Below are 13,619 nucleotides of genomic sequence, written 5' to 3'. Positions count from 1 at the left end.
AATGAATTCGATATCTGCCGGAAAATGGAAAATAAAATAAATAAATTCAATCGCCTTCGCCTTGAATCTCTGCATAGGCAACACTTCTGCGAGTTCTGCGTTTGTTAAAGCGCTCCTAGCGTTAAAAATCAGCATAAACCGTGAGCATTGAAAAAACATGACGTTCGAAAAGTTTCATTCATTCATCCATGTTGAACTGAATTTTTGATAGTAAAACAAACTTTGTATTTTATCATCATCTCAATCTTAATAATCTCATTAATATATCTTAAGTCAGTACATAATTATTGGCAAGTGCCTCGTATTTGAATCAGGCATTCATTACGGTCGTATTGTTTCGGTTTAAACAAATTGATGGCTTTTTAATTAATGTGCACTAGTAAAGTAAATGTTCACCGAGTCTAGTGAAAATTGAGAAATTTCAAAACCATGGGTCACTCTAGAAGCAGAAGTAAATCGCCTAAAAGAAGACACAAAAGTAAGCATTACAGAAAAAGATCAAAATCTCACGAAAGAAGTCATTCTAGAAAACACAGTAAGGATAGATCAAAATCCAGGTATGATTTGTTTCCAAGTTCTATTCGATTTTTAAAAAGCTGCCAGTTTTTATTACTGTATCGTGCAATGTTACAGAAAGCGATCTCACTCTGCATCATCGTCCAGTTCCGATGGATCGGATAGCGGTAGATATTCTTCTCATTCTAAAAAACGTTCGTACGATAGTAAAAAAATGAGCGAAGTTGAAAGGCTCGCCGAAATGGAGAGACAACGGTGAGATTATTTACGTGTATGATATTTATTTAAATACGGTATTGTTTTCGTATAGGTACCTATTGTGTAATATTATGCCATACGCGTTTATTATCGTTTTAAATCCGATTCGCAATTGCAGAAGACATCGTGAACACGAGCAAAAACTCATACAAGATGCTGCTGCTAAAAGAATCGAAGAATTGGTTAATAAAAGAGTCGAAGAAGAGTTAGAAAAACGTAAAGAAGAAATCGAGGCGGAAGTTGCTCGGCGTATCGAAGAAGCGAAAAAAGTCATGGAGAAAGAAATGATGGAAGAATTAGAGCGGCGTAAAATGCAACTTTTAGAAGAAGAGAAGAAAAGAGAGGTAGGAAACGTTTCTTACGGTAATATTCTTAATGCGGTTTTTAGCCCAGTAATGGTTTTCGTTTTTCAAAGTACATGTTTCCAGGTTCTTTTAGCTTTATTACAATTTAATATGTCGACAGATAATTTTGCAAACTGTACATGTTGACGTACATTTTTGTATTAACCTACGCACAAATATGATATTAATGCGTATTATTTATTTAATTTTATGTACCTATTACTAGGCGTATTCTGTAGATGAATTGAAGATTATGTGTCCGTGTAACATCGATCACTCGTACATGATTATTCAACTATTGGTGTTTTTAATCGTCATTTTGGTAATATCGAAACCAATACAGAACCTAGCACGTCTCAGTTTTTCTTTGAACTTTAAATTTTTTCCATTTTCTTTGTTGTACGAATGATCGATCAAAGATTTTAAACGATTGATTTGATAACGTGTACGCTTGGTTTTTTCTTTGTAAATATGTACCTACGGGATATTATTAGTTTTAAAAGTAGGTGATATATATAAATACGTACTATGTTTATTCGCGTTCGATTCCCTTTAGCTAAATGCAAGTAAGTTAGTGCTTAAAGTTTATTGAAATAATGTACGCGCAAGAAGTGTACGTAGAATAAATCCTGTTTCTTTAGCTAATGTACCTTAACGTACATGAACGAGCTTTGAAGATATGATTGATTGAAGCCATTGTATGCTGGCGATTTTTTATTACGGAATTAAAAGAATAACAGCACAGTTCTCACTACATATAGCAATGAGTCAGGTGTGAATGCGGCAAAGTACAGGTATTTTGTTATGAAACATTTTTTAAATATTTATTTACAGGGCACTCTGTTCTGTTTTCTATACTTTTGGAACATCGATTATTTTGATCCGTTTAATAATCACAATGATAGGCCTATAGCGTTTTAGGTATGCTTTAAAGATCTATTCTTTGTTTTTGCGGTGATTTATTTCGATTTTTCTAATAGAAAAAAAATATATAAGTATATTGCACGAATAAAAATAATTATTAATCGTAACTTTAAAAAAATAATGGTATCAAAACATCGATGAAATTTAAAATTTCAATGTCTTTACCGTATAGTAAGAATGTGGTTTACTTGATTTATGTTTCAGCATCCCTCTGTGCTCGCTAATAAAAAAACAAATCAACGATTATAGCGACGAATTGTATCATCACTGTGTTGATGAAACGATATCAACAACACATAATTTAGCGAATTTATTTAAAATACATTATGATGTGTTCCTTAATACTTTAATGTGCTTGTAATTAGGTATATGCGCTAATTACTATCGATGTAAGCCTCATCTGGTATTTTTTTTTATACAGGAGGAAGAACGTCGAAAACGCGAAGAACTCGAGCAAATAATGGCTGAAAATAATCGTAAAATTGAAGAAGCTCAAAAGAAATTGGTAAATAAGACGGATATCCGTAGTAGCCCCAGAAAATTGATATTTTCTACCATCGCTACTAATGTTGATGACTTATTTAATAGGCCGAGGATCGTTTAGCCATGGTAGAGGAACAACGTAAAATAGAAGAGGAAAAACAACGTCTTATGAAAGAACAAGAGAAACGAATAAAAGAAGAACAGAAAAGAATACTTGGCAAAAATAAATCAAGACCGAAGCTATCATTTTCATTGAAACCCGTCGCTTAAAATACTACATTTTTTTATTTTGGTATTTTTGCAGTTACGTTTTAGTAATTGTTTTTTTTAAATTTAAATTTTTCATCGTAAGTTGTTAGGTTTTTTTACGAGCGAATTTTAACTCTTTATCATTGAATTATTTTACGCGAGCGTTCTGTATTTAGTAAATTCTGCTGAAATATTTCACCGACAAAGGTCGGTTAATTTTCTCGAGTATTGATCATGTTTGTGTAAGCCATTTATTTATTTATTATATTTTTAATTATCTCGTTCGCGAGTTGTATATATTTTCAGGTATTCAACAATGTAAATTGACTTCTACGTTAGTAGTATACCTATATTACATTTTCGAGTTTTTATTGCTGTTATTTTATCTGTTCGCTAACGCGAGAGTAATTCGAATTGATATTTATCACATTATGATGGCTTTCTACGATACAAAATGGGATCGAAGATTGATCTCCATAATTCCGGATACGGGCATAACAACATGGTCATATATTTAAACAGCTACCTGGTCATCTTACAATAAGAATTCAGCCAGCTTCACCAAATAATAGTAAGAAGTGAGAGCCTACGAGATATAGCAATTGGCACGAAAAAAGCCGATGTTAGGGCACTGAGCATTAGGGAACTAAGAGCATTTGGTGATGACCTAAACTGAATTTTTATCTCGCGGCATTAAAATTTTTGGGCTCAAAAATGAAAAAAAAGACACCGAATATCGCAATTTCAATGAAGTTTTCCGACAGGTTTAGGGTTAGATTGAAAAACGAACGCCTTTTTTGGGTTTAGCGACCTCGAAATAGTAAGAAAAAGTCATTCAAAATCAGAAATCTGATAACTTTTCTCTAGCTCATTTTTGAGTTCAGAAAATGGTCAATTTTCAGTAGAAGGCAACGATGTCGGGGCAATCTGACACAGGAAATGAATTCGCCGTCCCAAAAAACCCCCCTAAACCAATTTTCAGCTCGATTGGAAAGAAAAAGTTATTTTGCCCAAAAAAAAGTATGAACTAACCCCTTCAGATTTTTTGGATTTGTAGGAAATACAAGAGAGTTGCAATGTTTATTATTTGAAGTAACATCATAAACTGATAAACGTAAATAGAAATACAATCGTGTCACTTATCACATGATATGTTTACCAGCCAGTAATATCTAAATAATCGAACCGCCACAATAGTTCCCTCCTTTTTTTTTTTTTTTTTTTTTTTTTTTTTTTTTTAAATACTTAAACTAAATTAACATTTGAAACAAACGCGTTTACTTTTAACAGGATTTTCGCGAATACAACTAATAACATTTGAATTTACCACAAACGCTGGCTTTAATCGATCAATACTAACAACTACTGGTTTATTTTTATAATTAATAGTAAAATTTTTCTCAGATTTTGAAATAACGGCGAAAGGTCCTTCATAGGGTTGTTCTAATGGAGCTTTAACTCGATCTACCGGATCTACCCTGAGAAAGACAAAATCTGATTCTAATAAATCTTTATTAATGAAGAATTTTTTTGTTGAATGATTCGAAGTAGGAATAGGACTGAGCTTTTGCATAACATTCCTTAAATTTGTAATGAAACAAGCAGTGTTTTGAGGTTTTTTAGAAATATTATTGAAAATATCACCAGGTAAACGAAGAGTCGTACCATAAACCATTTCAACAGGACTGACATTAGTGTCTGCTTTTATACAAGAGCGCAATCCTAATAAAATAAGGGGTAAAGCATCAATCCAGTTTTTTGAGTCAACACATTTGATAGAATCTTTGAGTCCACGATGAAATCTTTCAATTAAGCCATTTGCAATAGGATGATAAGAAGACGTTCTTATCAACTTGGTACCTAAAAGCTGAGCCAAAGAATGAAACAATTTTGATTCGAACTGTCTACCTTGATCAGTAGTGATATTTAAAGGACAACCAAATCTTGAAATCCAACCATGTAATAAAGCTGAAGCAACGGTTTCTGCTTCTTGATTTGGAATTGGAATAACTTCAGGCCAACGGGAAAAACGATCAATTATAGTAAGACAATAAGAGTTTCCTTTACATGGAGTTACTTTTATCAGGTCAATATGAATATGATCAAATCGTTCTGAAGTAATAGGGAATTCCCCAAAAGGGCTGTGATTATGTTTAAAAATTTTAGATTTTTGACAGGATAGACATTCCTTAGTCCATTTCGTTAAATCTTTACTCATTGAAGGCCATACATATCGTTTGGATATTAAAGCTTTTGTTGCACGACTACCAGGATGACTTATACCATGAAAAGCTAAGAATATTTCATAACGAAGAGATTTGGGAATGAATGGTCTATCAATTCCTGTTGAATAATCGACATAAACAGAAACAGAATCTGAAATTGGAATAGCAGCTAATTTTAAAGAAGTTTTATTTTTAGATTTTAAAAAAGAAGACAGTTCAATATCAGTCTTTTGTTCTTTTGCAATAATATCCAAATCAAACTTATTGGACAGAGAAATAGTTTCAATTCTAGACAATGTATCTGCTACGACATTCTTTTCTCCTGATACATGGCGAATATCGGTAGAGAATTGAGATATAAAATCAAGTTGTCTCAGTTGACGAGGTGACGCTTTTTCCAATTTCTGCTGAAATGCGAAAGTTAATGGTTTATGATCTGTAAAAATTTGAAATTCTCTACCCTCTAGCATGTAACGAAAATGTCTAATAGTCTCATATATTGCTAACAATTCTTTATCATAAATGTTAAAATGTAGAGCTGTGTGTATGTGTGTGTAGGTGTGAACTGCGAGTAAAGATTTAGGTATAGGTATGAGTCAGCTATGCAGCTGCCTATAGTTACGTTTAGGTATTGTTTTAAATCTGTCAAGTTAGTCGTATTCGTATGGTCATTATGTGTAGACCCAAGACCGCTTGGTCATAAAATAATGTTGGTGTCAAATGTAAAATATACGTGTAAATATTGTGTCGTGTATATTTTCTCATGGTAGCAGAGTCGTATGGTTTTTGATTAAAATTGTGAATTTAAAAAAATCGTTTTAAAATGAATAAAGAGCTACCTATTCCGCGATTCGAAGATGGAAAAGTTCCATACGATAAGTGGCGGTATCAATTAATGAAACTGGTTAAATTTTTAAAACTGAGTGCCGTTTTTGAAAGTGACAATCCGGCGAATGGTGTTGATAAAGACGATTTTGAAACTAAAAAGGATAAAGCTGAATATATCATGTCAATTGCTGTCGATCCTGACCTAATTATGTCGTGTAAATCGCCAAAGGCAATGCTGGAGTGCTTGGATAAAAGGTTCCTACAAAAATCGGAAGCAAAAATAGTGCTATTGGAAAAAAGAGTAACATCTTTAGAGTACAAGGATGGTGACGATGTGGAGAATTTTTTTCAAATTTTCGAGAGAGCAGTCAAGGATCTAGGAAATGCTGGTGGAGATATCAGTCCAGATAGGCAGTTACATTATTTGCTTGCTACATTGCCAGAATCATGTGACCATCTTATAGAGACTATTGATTTGTTGAAACCTGAAGAAAAAAATTGTAATTATATCCGAGAAAAATTAAAAATGAGAAAAGAAAAACAAGATAAAAAGTCAAAAGCTTCAACTTCGGAAAGTAAGCCAGAATCTCAAACTGATGCAAGTGCATTTAAAACTTCAGTGAGTACAGCAGTTTGCTATGGATGTAATAAACCAGGGCACATCAGAAAATATTGCCCTGAAAATAAATCGAAGCAAAGAGGACGAGGTAATTTTCCTGGTCATTTTGGTGGTCGAGGTCAATTTCATGGGAGATTCAATTTCAATCAAAGAGGAAATTTTCGAGCTGGGTTCAATAATAATGGTTCTGATCGTGGTAATTTTCGTGGAAATTGGTCAAATTCGAGAGGCTGGAGAGGCAGAGGTAACCAGAGTAACTTTCAGAGAAATGAAAATCTCCGAGAAAATGAGCAACGAAATAATATAGATGCATTTCATGTAAGTTTAAATTCAACGAAATTTTGTAATAATGATGGTAAAATTCAGTGGCTCATTGATAGTGGATGTTCTGATCATATAATTGACTCTGATGAGTATTTTTATGAATTTATTGATTTAAAAAAACCTGCCAAAGTTCAACTAGGTGATGATTCGGAAATTCATGCTGTTAAAGTTGGCAATATTATGTGTAAATTTATTTGTGATGGGCATGAATCTATTATAAACGTTCGTAATGTTTTTTATGTGCCAAAAATTGGTAAAAATTTATTGAGTGTAGCAGGTATCACTAAAAATGGATGTAAGGTACTTTTTGATGAAAATTATGTTGAAGTTTACAATTCGAATTATGATTTTTTATTTTATTCAAATGAAGTTGATAAAATTTATCCTATTACCTGTAACGTAATTTTTGACAATTCTGTTATTTCTGCTAATTTTACAAAAAAGGATATGACTAAAAAGGAATATTTGCACAGAATTCTTGGACACGTAAATTTTGTTGATTTGCAAAAAATGTGTAAACATGGTTATCTTGATGGTTTGCCGGAAAATTTGGAAGATGTTTTTATGAAATGTGAAATTTGTTTAGAATCAAAACAGTCAAATTTAAAATATGCCACAAAGAGATATAGAGCCTATTATTGTGGCCAAATTATTCACTCTGATGTGAAATATTGCGATGTTATTGGATATAATGGTGAAAACTATTTTGTAACTTTTATTGATGACTATTCACGTATTGCTAAGGTGTATCCTATTAAAAATAAGTCGGAAGTGTTTGATAAATTTATGGAGTACTGTAATTTAATTCAAAATTTAATTCAAGGTCCTATTGTTCAATTTCGATGTGATAATGGTAAAGAATATTTAAATGAAAAATTCTATAATTATGCTCGTGAAAATGGTTTTCAAATTTTCCCATGTGTAAGTTATAATCATCAATTGAATGGTGTTGCCGAACGTTATAATCGTACTGTTATGGATCGTGTGCGTTGCTTGAGAAAAGAGGCAAATTTGGAGAAAAAATATTGGCCTGAAATTGTAGGTACAGCTTGTTATATAGGAAACAGATTGTTGAATAGTTCAACTTTTGAAGGAAAAACTCCTTATGAAATTTTTACAGGTAGGTATCCATCAGTGAAAAATTTAAAGATGTATGGGTCTGATGTGTTTGTTCGAATTCCAGATGAAAAAAGAAAATCTTCGGATGATAAGGCAGTGAAAGGAAAACTGGTAGGATATCATGAGTTAGGGTACAGAGTGTTGATTGGAGGAAAAGTTGTATTAGCTAGGAATGTTCAGTTTGCAGAAAAAAATACGTACGTAATTTCTCTCGATGATGAAAGTTTTTCTGAGGAAAGAACTGAGGAAAATGGAAGTGAGGAAGGTAGTAGTTCTAGTTCGAGCGAAAATGTGTCTGAAAATGAATCTGAAGAAGTGCAAGGTAGGCCAAAACGAGATAGGAAGATGCCAAGTAGGTTCAACGATTATGTTATCAATTGCAAGTATGTTAATGTAGCATGTCCAGAAACGTTTATTGAAGCTGTTGAGTCCAAAAATGCGGAAAAGTGGCGTGAGTCTATGAAAAGTGAGTTTGATTCGTTAAATAAAAGTAATACTTGGAAACTGGTAAATAGGCCAAAAGATAAGAAAGTTTTAAATACGAAATGGGTATATAGAGTGAAAGATGGAGGTCGTTTTAAGTCAAGGTTAGTAGTTAAAGGGTATGAGCAAACAGATTTTGAGCTTGAGGAGGAAATTTATGCGCCTGTTGCAAAATTAGGGTCTTTGAAAACGTTATTGGCTATGAGTTGTGTTCGAGGTCTTGATATTCACCACATTGATATTCAAACTGCATTTTTGAATAGTCCTGTAAAGTCTGAGGTATATGTAGAACAGCCAGAGGGTTGTAAAATTGGTTCAGGTGATAAAGTATATCGTTTATTTCGTTCATTGTATGGTTTGAGGGAAAGTCCGAGAAACTGGTATGATTGTTTGCATGATTTTCTGTTGAGTGTAGGTTTTGAAAGAAGTAGGCATGATCCCTGCCTATATTATAATAAAAAGTTGGGATTGTATTGCATTATTTTCGTTGATGATGTGTTGCTATGTGGTGATCTGAAGAATATTTTGTTGGTTAAAGAGAAATTCAAGAAGCGTTTTGAGATAACTGATTTAGGTAGGATTACATCCTATTTGGGTATTCAAATAAATTATGACGTAAAATCTTGTAAAATGACCTTAAGTCAAAAGAAATATATTTCTGAAATTGCTCATAAATTTAATGTTACTGAATCGGATAGTTGTCAAACTCCTATGGAAGAGAGGCTCCATTTGACAAGAGGCGAGCCAAATGAGAGTAAAAATTATCGAAATTTAATAGGTGCTTTGCTTTATGTCTCTCAAGGTACAAGGCCAGATATTTCGTTCCCTGTGAACTATTTAAGTCGTTTTCAAAACTGTTCAACTCGTGAGCACTATAAATATGCCGAAAGAGTGCTAATATACTTGTACCATACTAGGGATAAGGTTTTAAATTATGGAAAATACGTTGACAATATTTTAGACGCCTTTGTTGATTCAGACTGGGCAAATGACGAGGACTGTAAATCAACTACAGGTTTTATTATACGTATTTACGGTAGTGCGGTTATATGGAAAACAATAAAACAGAAAACTGTTTCTAGAGCTTCCGCTCATGCGGAATATTATGCTATAGCTGACGTGATCGAGGAGTTGCTATTTTTGAAGGGTATTTTAAATGATCTTGGCGTTGACCAAAAGTCGTTAATGAAAACGAAAGTCTTTGAAGATAATACCGGCGCTATTTTACTTGCTAAAAATGGTAATTTTACAAAACGCTCAAAACACATTAATGTAGCGTATCATTTTGTACATGACTATGTTAAGAAGAATGAATTTGTTATTTGTAAGGTTCCAAGTGCCGATAATCTGGCAGATATGTTTACAAAACCTCTCGGTAAAAATAAATTTAATTATTTTAGTGATAATCTTTTACTCGCAAGGGAGGATGTTAAAATGTAGAGCTGTGTGTATGTGTGTGTAGGTGTGAACTGCGAGTAAAGATTTAGGTATAGGTATGAGTCAGCTATGCAGCTGCCTATAGTTACGTTTAGGTATTGTTTTAAATCTGTCAAGTTAGTCGTATTCGTATGGTCATTATGTGTAGACCCAAGACCGCTTGGTCATAAAATAATGTTGGTGTCAAATGTAAAATATACGTGTAAATATTGTGTCGTGTATATTTTCTCAATAAACACTGTAATTTAGTTGAGAGGATGATAATTTTCTGGAGAAAAATGCTAACGGTAGAATTTTACCATCAATGTGTTGGTGCAGAACACCACCTATTCCAATGTCAGAAGCGTCTACCATGATAGATAAAGGAGCATTGGGAGAGCAATGTCCCAGTAACACTTCGGAAATTAAAGCTGATTTCAATTTTTGAAAAGCAATGTCTGAATCTTTATTCCAAACAATGGGTGATTTGTCATTTTTCCTACTTCCAGCAACATGTTTTTGCAATGGAATCTGGATTTCAGCCATAGAAGGAATAAAGCGATGATAATAGTTTATCATTCCTAGAAAATTTCTCAATTGATCAACTCGGGTAGGAATTGGAAAATTTGAAATAACTTCAACTTTTTCTTTCAAAGGACGAATACCTTCGGCAGAAATTTCATGACCTAAAAATTTCACCAATGGTACACCAAAACAACATTTTGCAACATTGATAGTAACACCATATTCCTCGAGCCGTTTGAATAAAATTTCCAAATGTTTGAGATGTTCGCTTTCAGATGAAGAAGCCACAATAATATCATCGATGTATACAAAAAGAAAATCCAGGCCCCTAGTAAGTTCATGCATAAAGCGTTGAAAGGTTTGAGCTGCATTCCTTAAACCAAAAGGCATGAATGGAAATTCAAAAAGTCCAAAAGGAGTAGTTATAGCAGTTTTTTCAATATCTTCCTTGTTTACAGGGATCTGTTGATAGGCTCGAACAAGATCAATAGTAGAAAAAATAGTCTTATTGAATAGTAGGTTAGAGTAGTGTTGGGCAAATTCGCGAATATTCTTTTTTTGCTTGCGCATGCGCAAGAATATGCGCAGATTCTTGCGCATATTCCGCAGATTCTTTTCAAAAAATTAGAACATTATTGCTTAGTTTAGAGATAATCGGAAACTTTCCAAATTTCCATTGAAAAGGTTTCAAATTATTAAGGAAAATTGGAAATTTATAAAGAAAAGTTGATGTAAAACTTGTAAATTGTGGAAAATTGTAGAAAAATCTTCAAATTTTTTGAAAAAAGTCATGATTTTTATTTTTTTGAGAGAATATTCTCCAAGCATTTGAGAATATTCGCGAATATTCGCGAATATTCTCAGATTATGCGCATTGAGAATATTCTCAGGCCAACACTAGGTTAGAGCAATCTTGTATATGAGGAAGAGGGTAACGATCTGGTTTTGTTATTTTGTTAAGATTTCTGTAGTCTCCACAAGGGCGCCAAGAGTTTGGTTTTTTTCTAGCCATATGTAATGGACTTGCCCAACTTCCTTTTGAGGGTCGACAAATACCTAACTTTTGTAGAAAATCAAAAGTTTCTTTGGCAATTTTCATTTTTTCAGGATTCAAACGACGTGGAGAACAGAATACAGGGGGGCCTTCGGTTTCAATAAAATGTGTGGTAGAATGTTTCACTTTTGAAATATCTAAAAATCGTTCCTTGGTTATAGCGGAGTACTTTTTTAAAAGATCAGAATAACATGACTTCTCAGATATCACTGAAACTTTAAAATTTTCAGTTTGAAACATCTTTCCTTTAGAAGAACATTTCGAAGTTAAATCAATTAGTTGATTTCCTTTTAAATCGACTAATAAACCAAAATGATAAATAAAATCAGCTCCAATAATTGGGCAGGAGATATCAGCTATGGTAAACGACCATTGAAAATTGCGCTGTAAATTTAAATTAACACGTAATATTTTTTGACCATAAGTTTTGATTTGAGAATCATTTGCACCATAAAGTGCAAGAGGAGCTAACTTTTTATCTTTGAAAATGGAGGCTGGTAGTACAGAAACATCTGCTCCAGGATCAATAAGAAATCTAAAATGAGAAATAGGATCATAAATAAAGAGGCGGCGAGTTTTTTTAAATTTGGTTGAATTGACAAAGCAAGAGGCCGCATTAATGCTTTGTCTAACTAGTTTTCCGATGACTCATATTTACAAGGAGGTATGCATTTTTTAGCTTTCTTTCCAAATTTATCATGATACCAACAAAAATCCTTATTTTTAGCTGGTGTAGGTTCACGATTACGAACATTTTTTGAATAATAATTACGACTACGATTACGATTACGATTTTCTCGCGAATTAGATGAATTACGTGAACGCGAATGAGATCTAGAACGATCTTGATCTCTTTTTAAAAGTATTCCAACCTGCTGTGTCAGTAATTCAACCTTTTGCTCCAGAGTTGAAGTAGAGGACGATGAAGAAACAGCATTTATGTAATTTCTGGGAATCTCCACCATTTTGTCAGCTGCCTCGAGTAAATCATCAATACCATCGTTTCTTGACACCAAAACTGTGTGTACATTTTCTGGTAATTTTTTCAGCCATAAACCTTTCAGGAAATTATCTGTAGCTTGACCATCAGCTAACTGTTTCATTTTTCTGAAAAGACTGGAAGGTTTCTGATCGCCTAAAATAATTTCATTTAGTAAAATGCTAACTTTTTTATCACCAGAGTCTGAAAACCGTTTAATCATTTTGTTTTTTAAATTATCGTATTTGTTTTGATTTGGTGGTGATAAGACAATATCAGTAATTTTGGACATAACGTCATGTTCAAGAGCAGCAATAATTGTATTGTACTTGGTTAAATCCGCAGAAATCCCAGCATTCGCAAACTGTGCCTCCACTTGAACAAACCATAATGTAGGATCGGCGCGCCAAAATGGTGGGCATTTAACATTAATGCGAGCTACAACTGGACCAACTGCATCTTGAAAATTGTCACCGTCAGGATTGGCCATGTTTACGTCGGGGTCACCAATTTGTAGGAAATACAAGAGAGTTGCAATGTTTATTATTTGAAGTAACATCATAAACTGATAAACGTAAATACAATCGTGTCACTTATCACATGATATGTTTACCAGCCAGTAATATCTAAATAATCGAACCGCCACAGATTTTTTTGATTTTCAAAAAAATCGAGTAAAGGGTCGTTTTCGACTAATTCGAGGTCGCTGAGTCCGAATCTGGTGTCCATTTTTATCGAAAGACGCTGCTTCAGTGAGAAATTACGTGTATTTTGCAAAATACAAGTCCGATCGCAAAACTAATGTCATATTCGAAATCAGCGCCATCGAATTAGTCAGAATCCACTGTAAAAAATTCAAAATTCCACAACTTTTTTCAGGTCAATTTTGAGCTCAAAAAAAGGCTGTTTGCGAGAGAATGGAGCACTCTGGCCAAAATCTGACACCGGAAAAGAATTCGCCGTCCCAAAAAACCGCCCTAGACCAATTTTCAGCTCGATTGGAGAGAAAAGTTTTTTTGCCCAAAAAAATGTATGAACTAACCCCTTCAGATTTTTTGGATTTTTTTGATTTTCAAAAAAATCGAGTAAAGGGTCGTTTTCGACTAATTCGAGCGAGCCGAGTCCGAATCTGATGTTCATTTTTGTCAAGGGACGCTGCTTCGGAGAGAAATTGAAAATATTTCGCCGAATACGAGACCGATCGAAAAACAGACGTCATTTTTGGATTCAGCGTGCTCAAATTAGTCAGAATCCACTGTAAAAAATTCAAAAT

At 33.5% G+C, this 13,619-nt stretch overlaps 2 protein-coding genes across 2 annotated transcripts; one reads left to right on the top strand and one right to left on the bottom strand.

The window, feature by feature from the left end:
- The first annotated feature begins 211 nt into the window (after positions 1-211).
- On the top strand, positions 212-3,145 carry Arglu1 (Arginine and glutamate rich 1). Its single transcript, XM_065361057.1, has 5 exons — positions 212-557; positions 634-771; positions 893-1,118; positions 2,464-2,547; positions 2,631-3,145. Exons 1-5 carry the CDS (start codon positions 430-432, stop codon positions 2,793-2,795), a joined length of 741 nt encoding a protein of 246 aa, XP_065217129.1. The 5' UTR covers positions 212-429; the 3' UTR covers positions 2,796-3,145.
- Positions 3,146-11,999: 8,854 nt separating this feature from the next.
- LOC135843437 (uncharacterized) lies at positions 12,000-12,836 on the bottom strand. Its single transcript, XM_065361323.1, has one exon. It carries the CDS (start codon positions 12,834-12,836, stop codon positions 12,000-12,002), a length of 837 nt encoding a protein of 278 aa, XP_065217395.1.
- Positions 12,837-13,619: the final 783 nt, after the last annotated feature.

Source organism: Planococcus citri, chromosome 4, assembly GCF_950023065.1.
Source record: "Planococcus citri chromosome 4, ihPlaCitr1.1, whole genome shotgun sequence".
Taxonomy (NCBI): Eukaryota; Metazoa; Arthropoda; class Insecta; order Hemiptera; family Pseudococcidae; genus Planococcus; species Planococcus citri.
The sequence above is the reverse complement of the archived record's forward strand: the minus strand, read 5'-3'. Positions and strand labels throughout refer to the sequence as shown.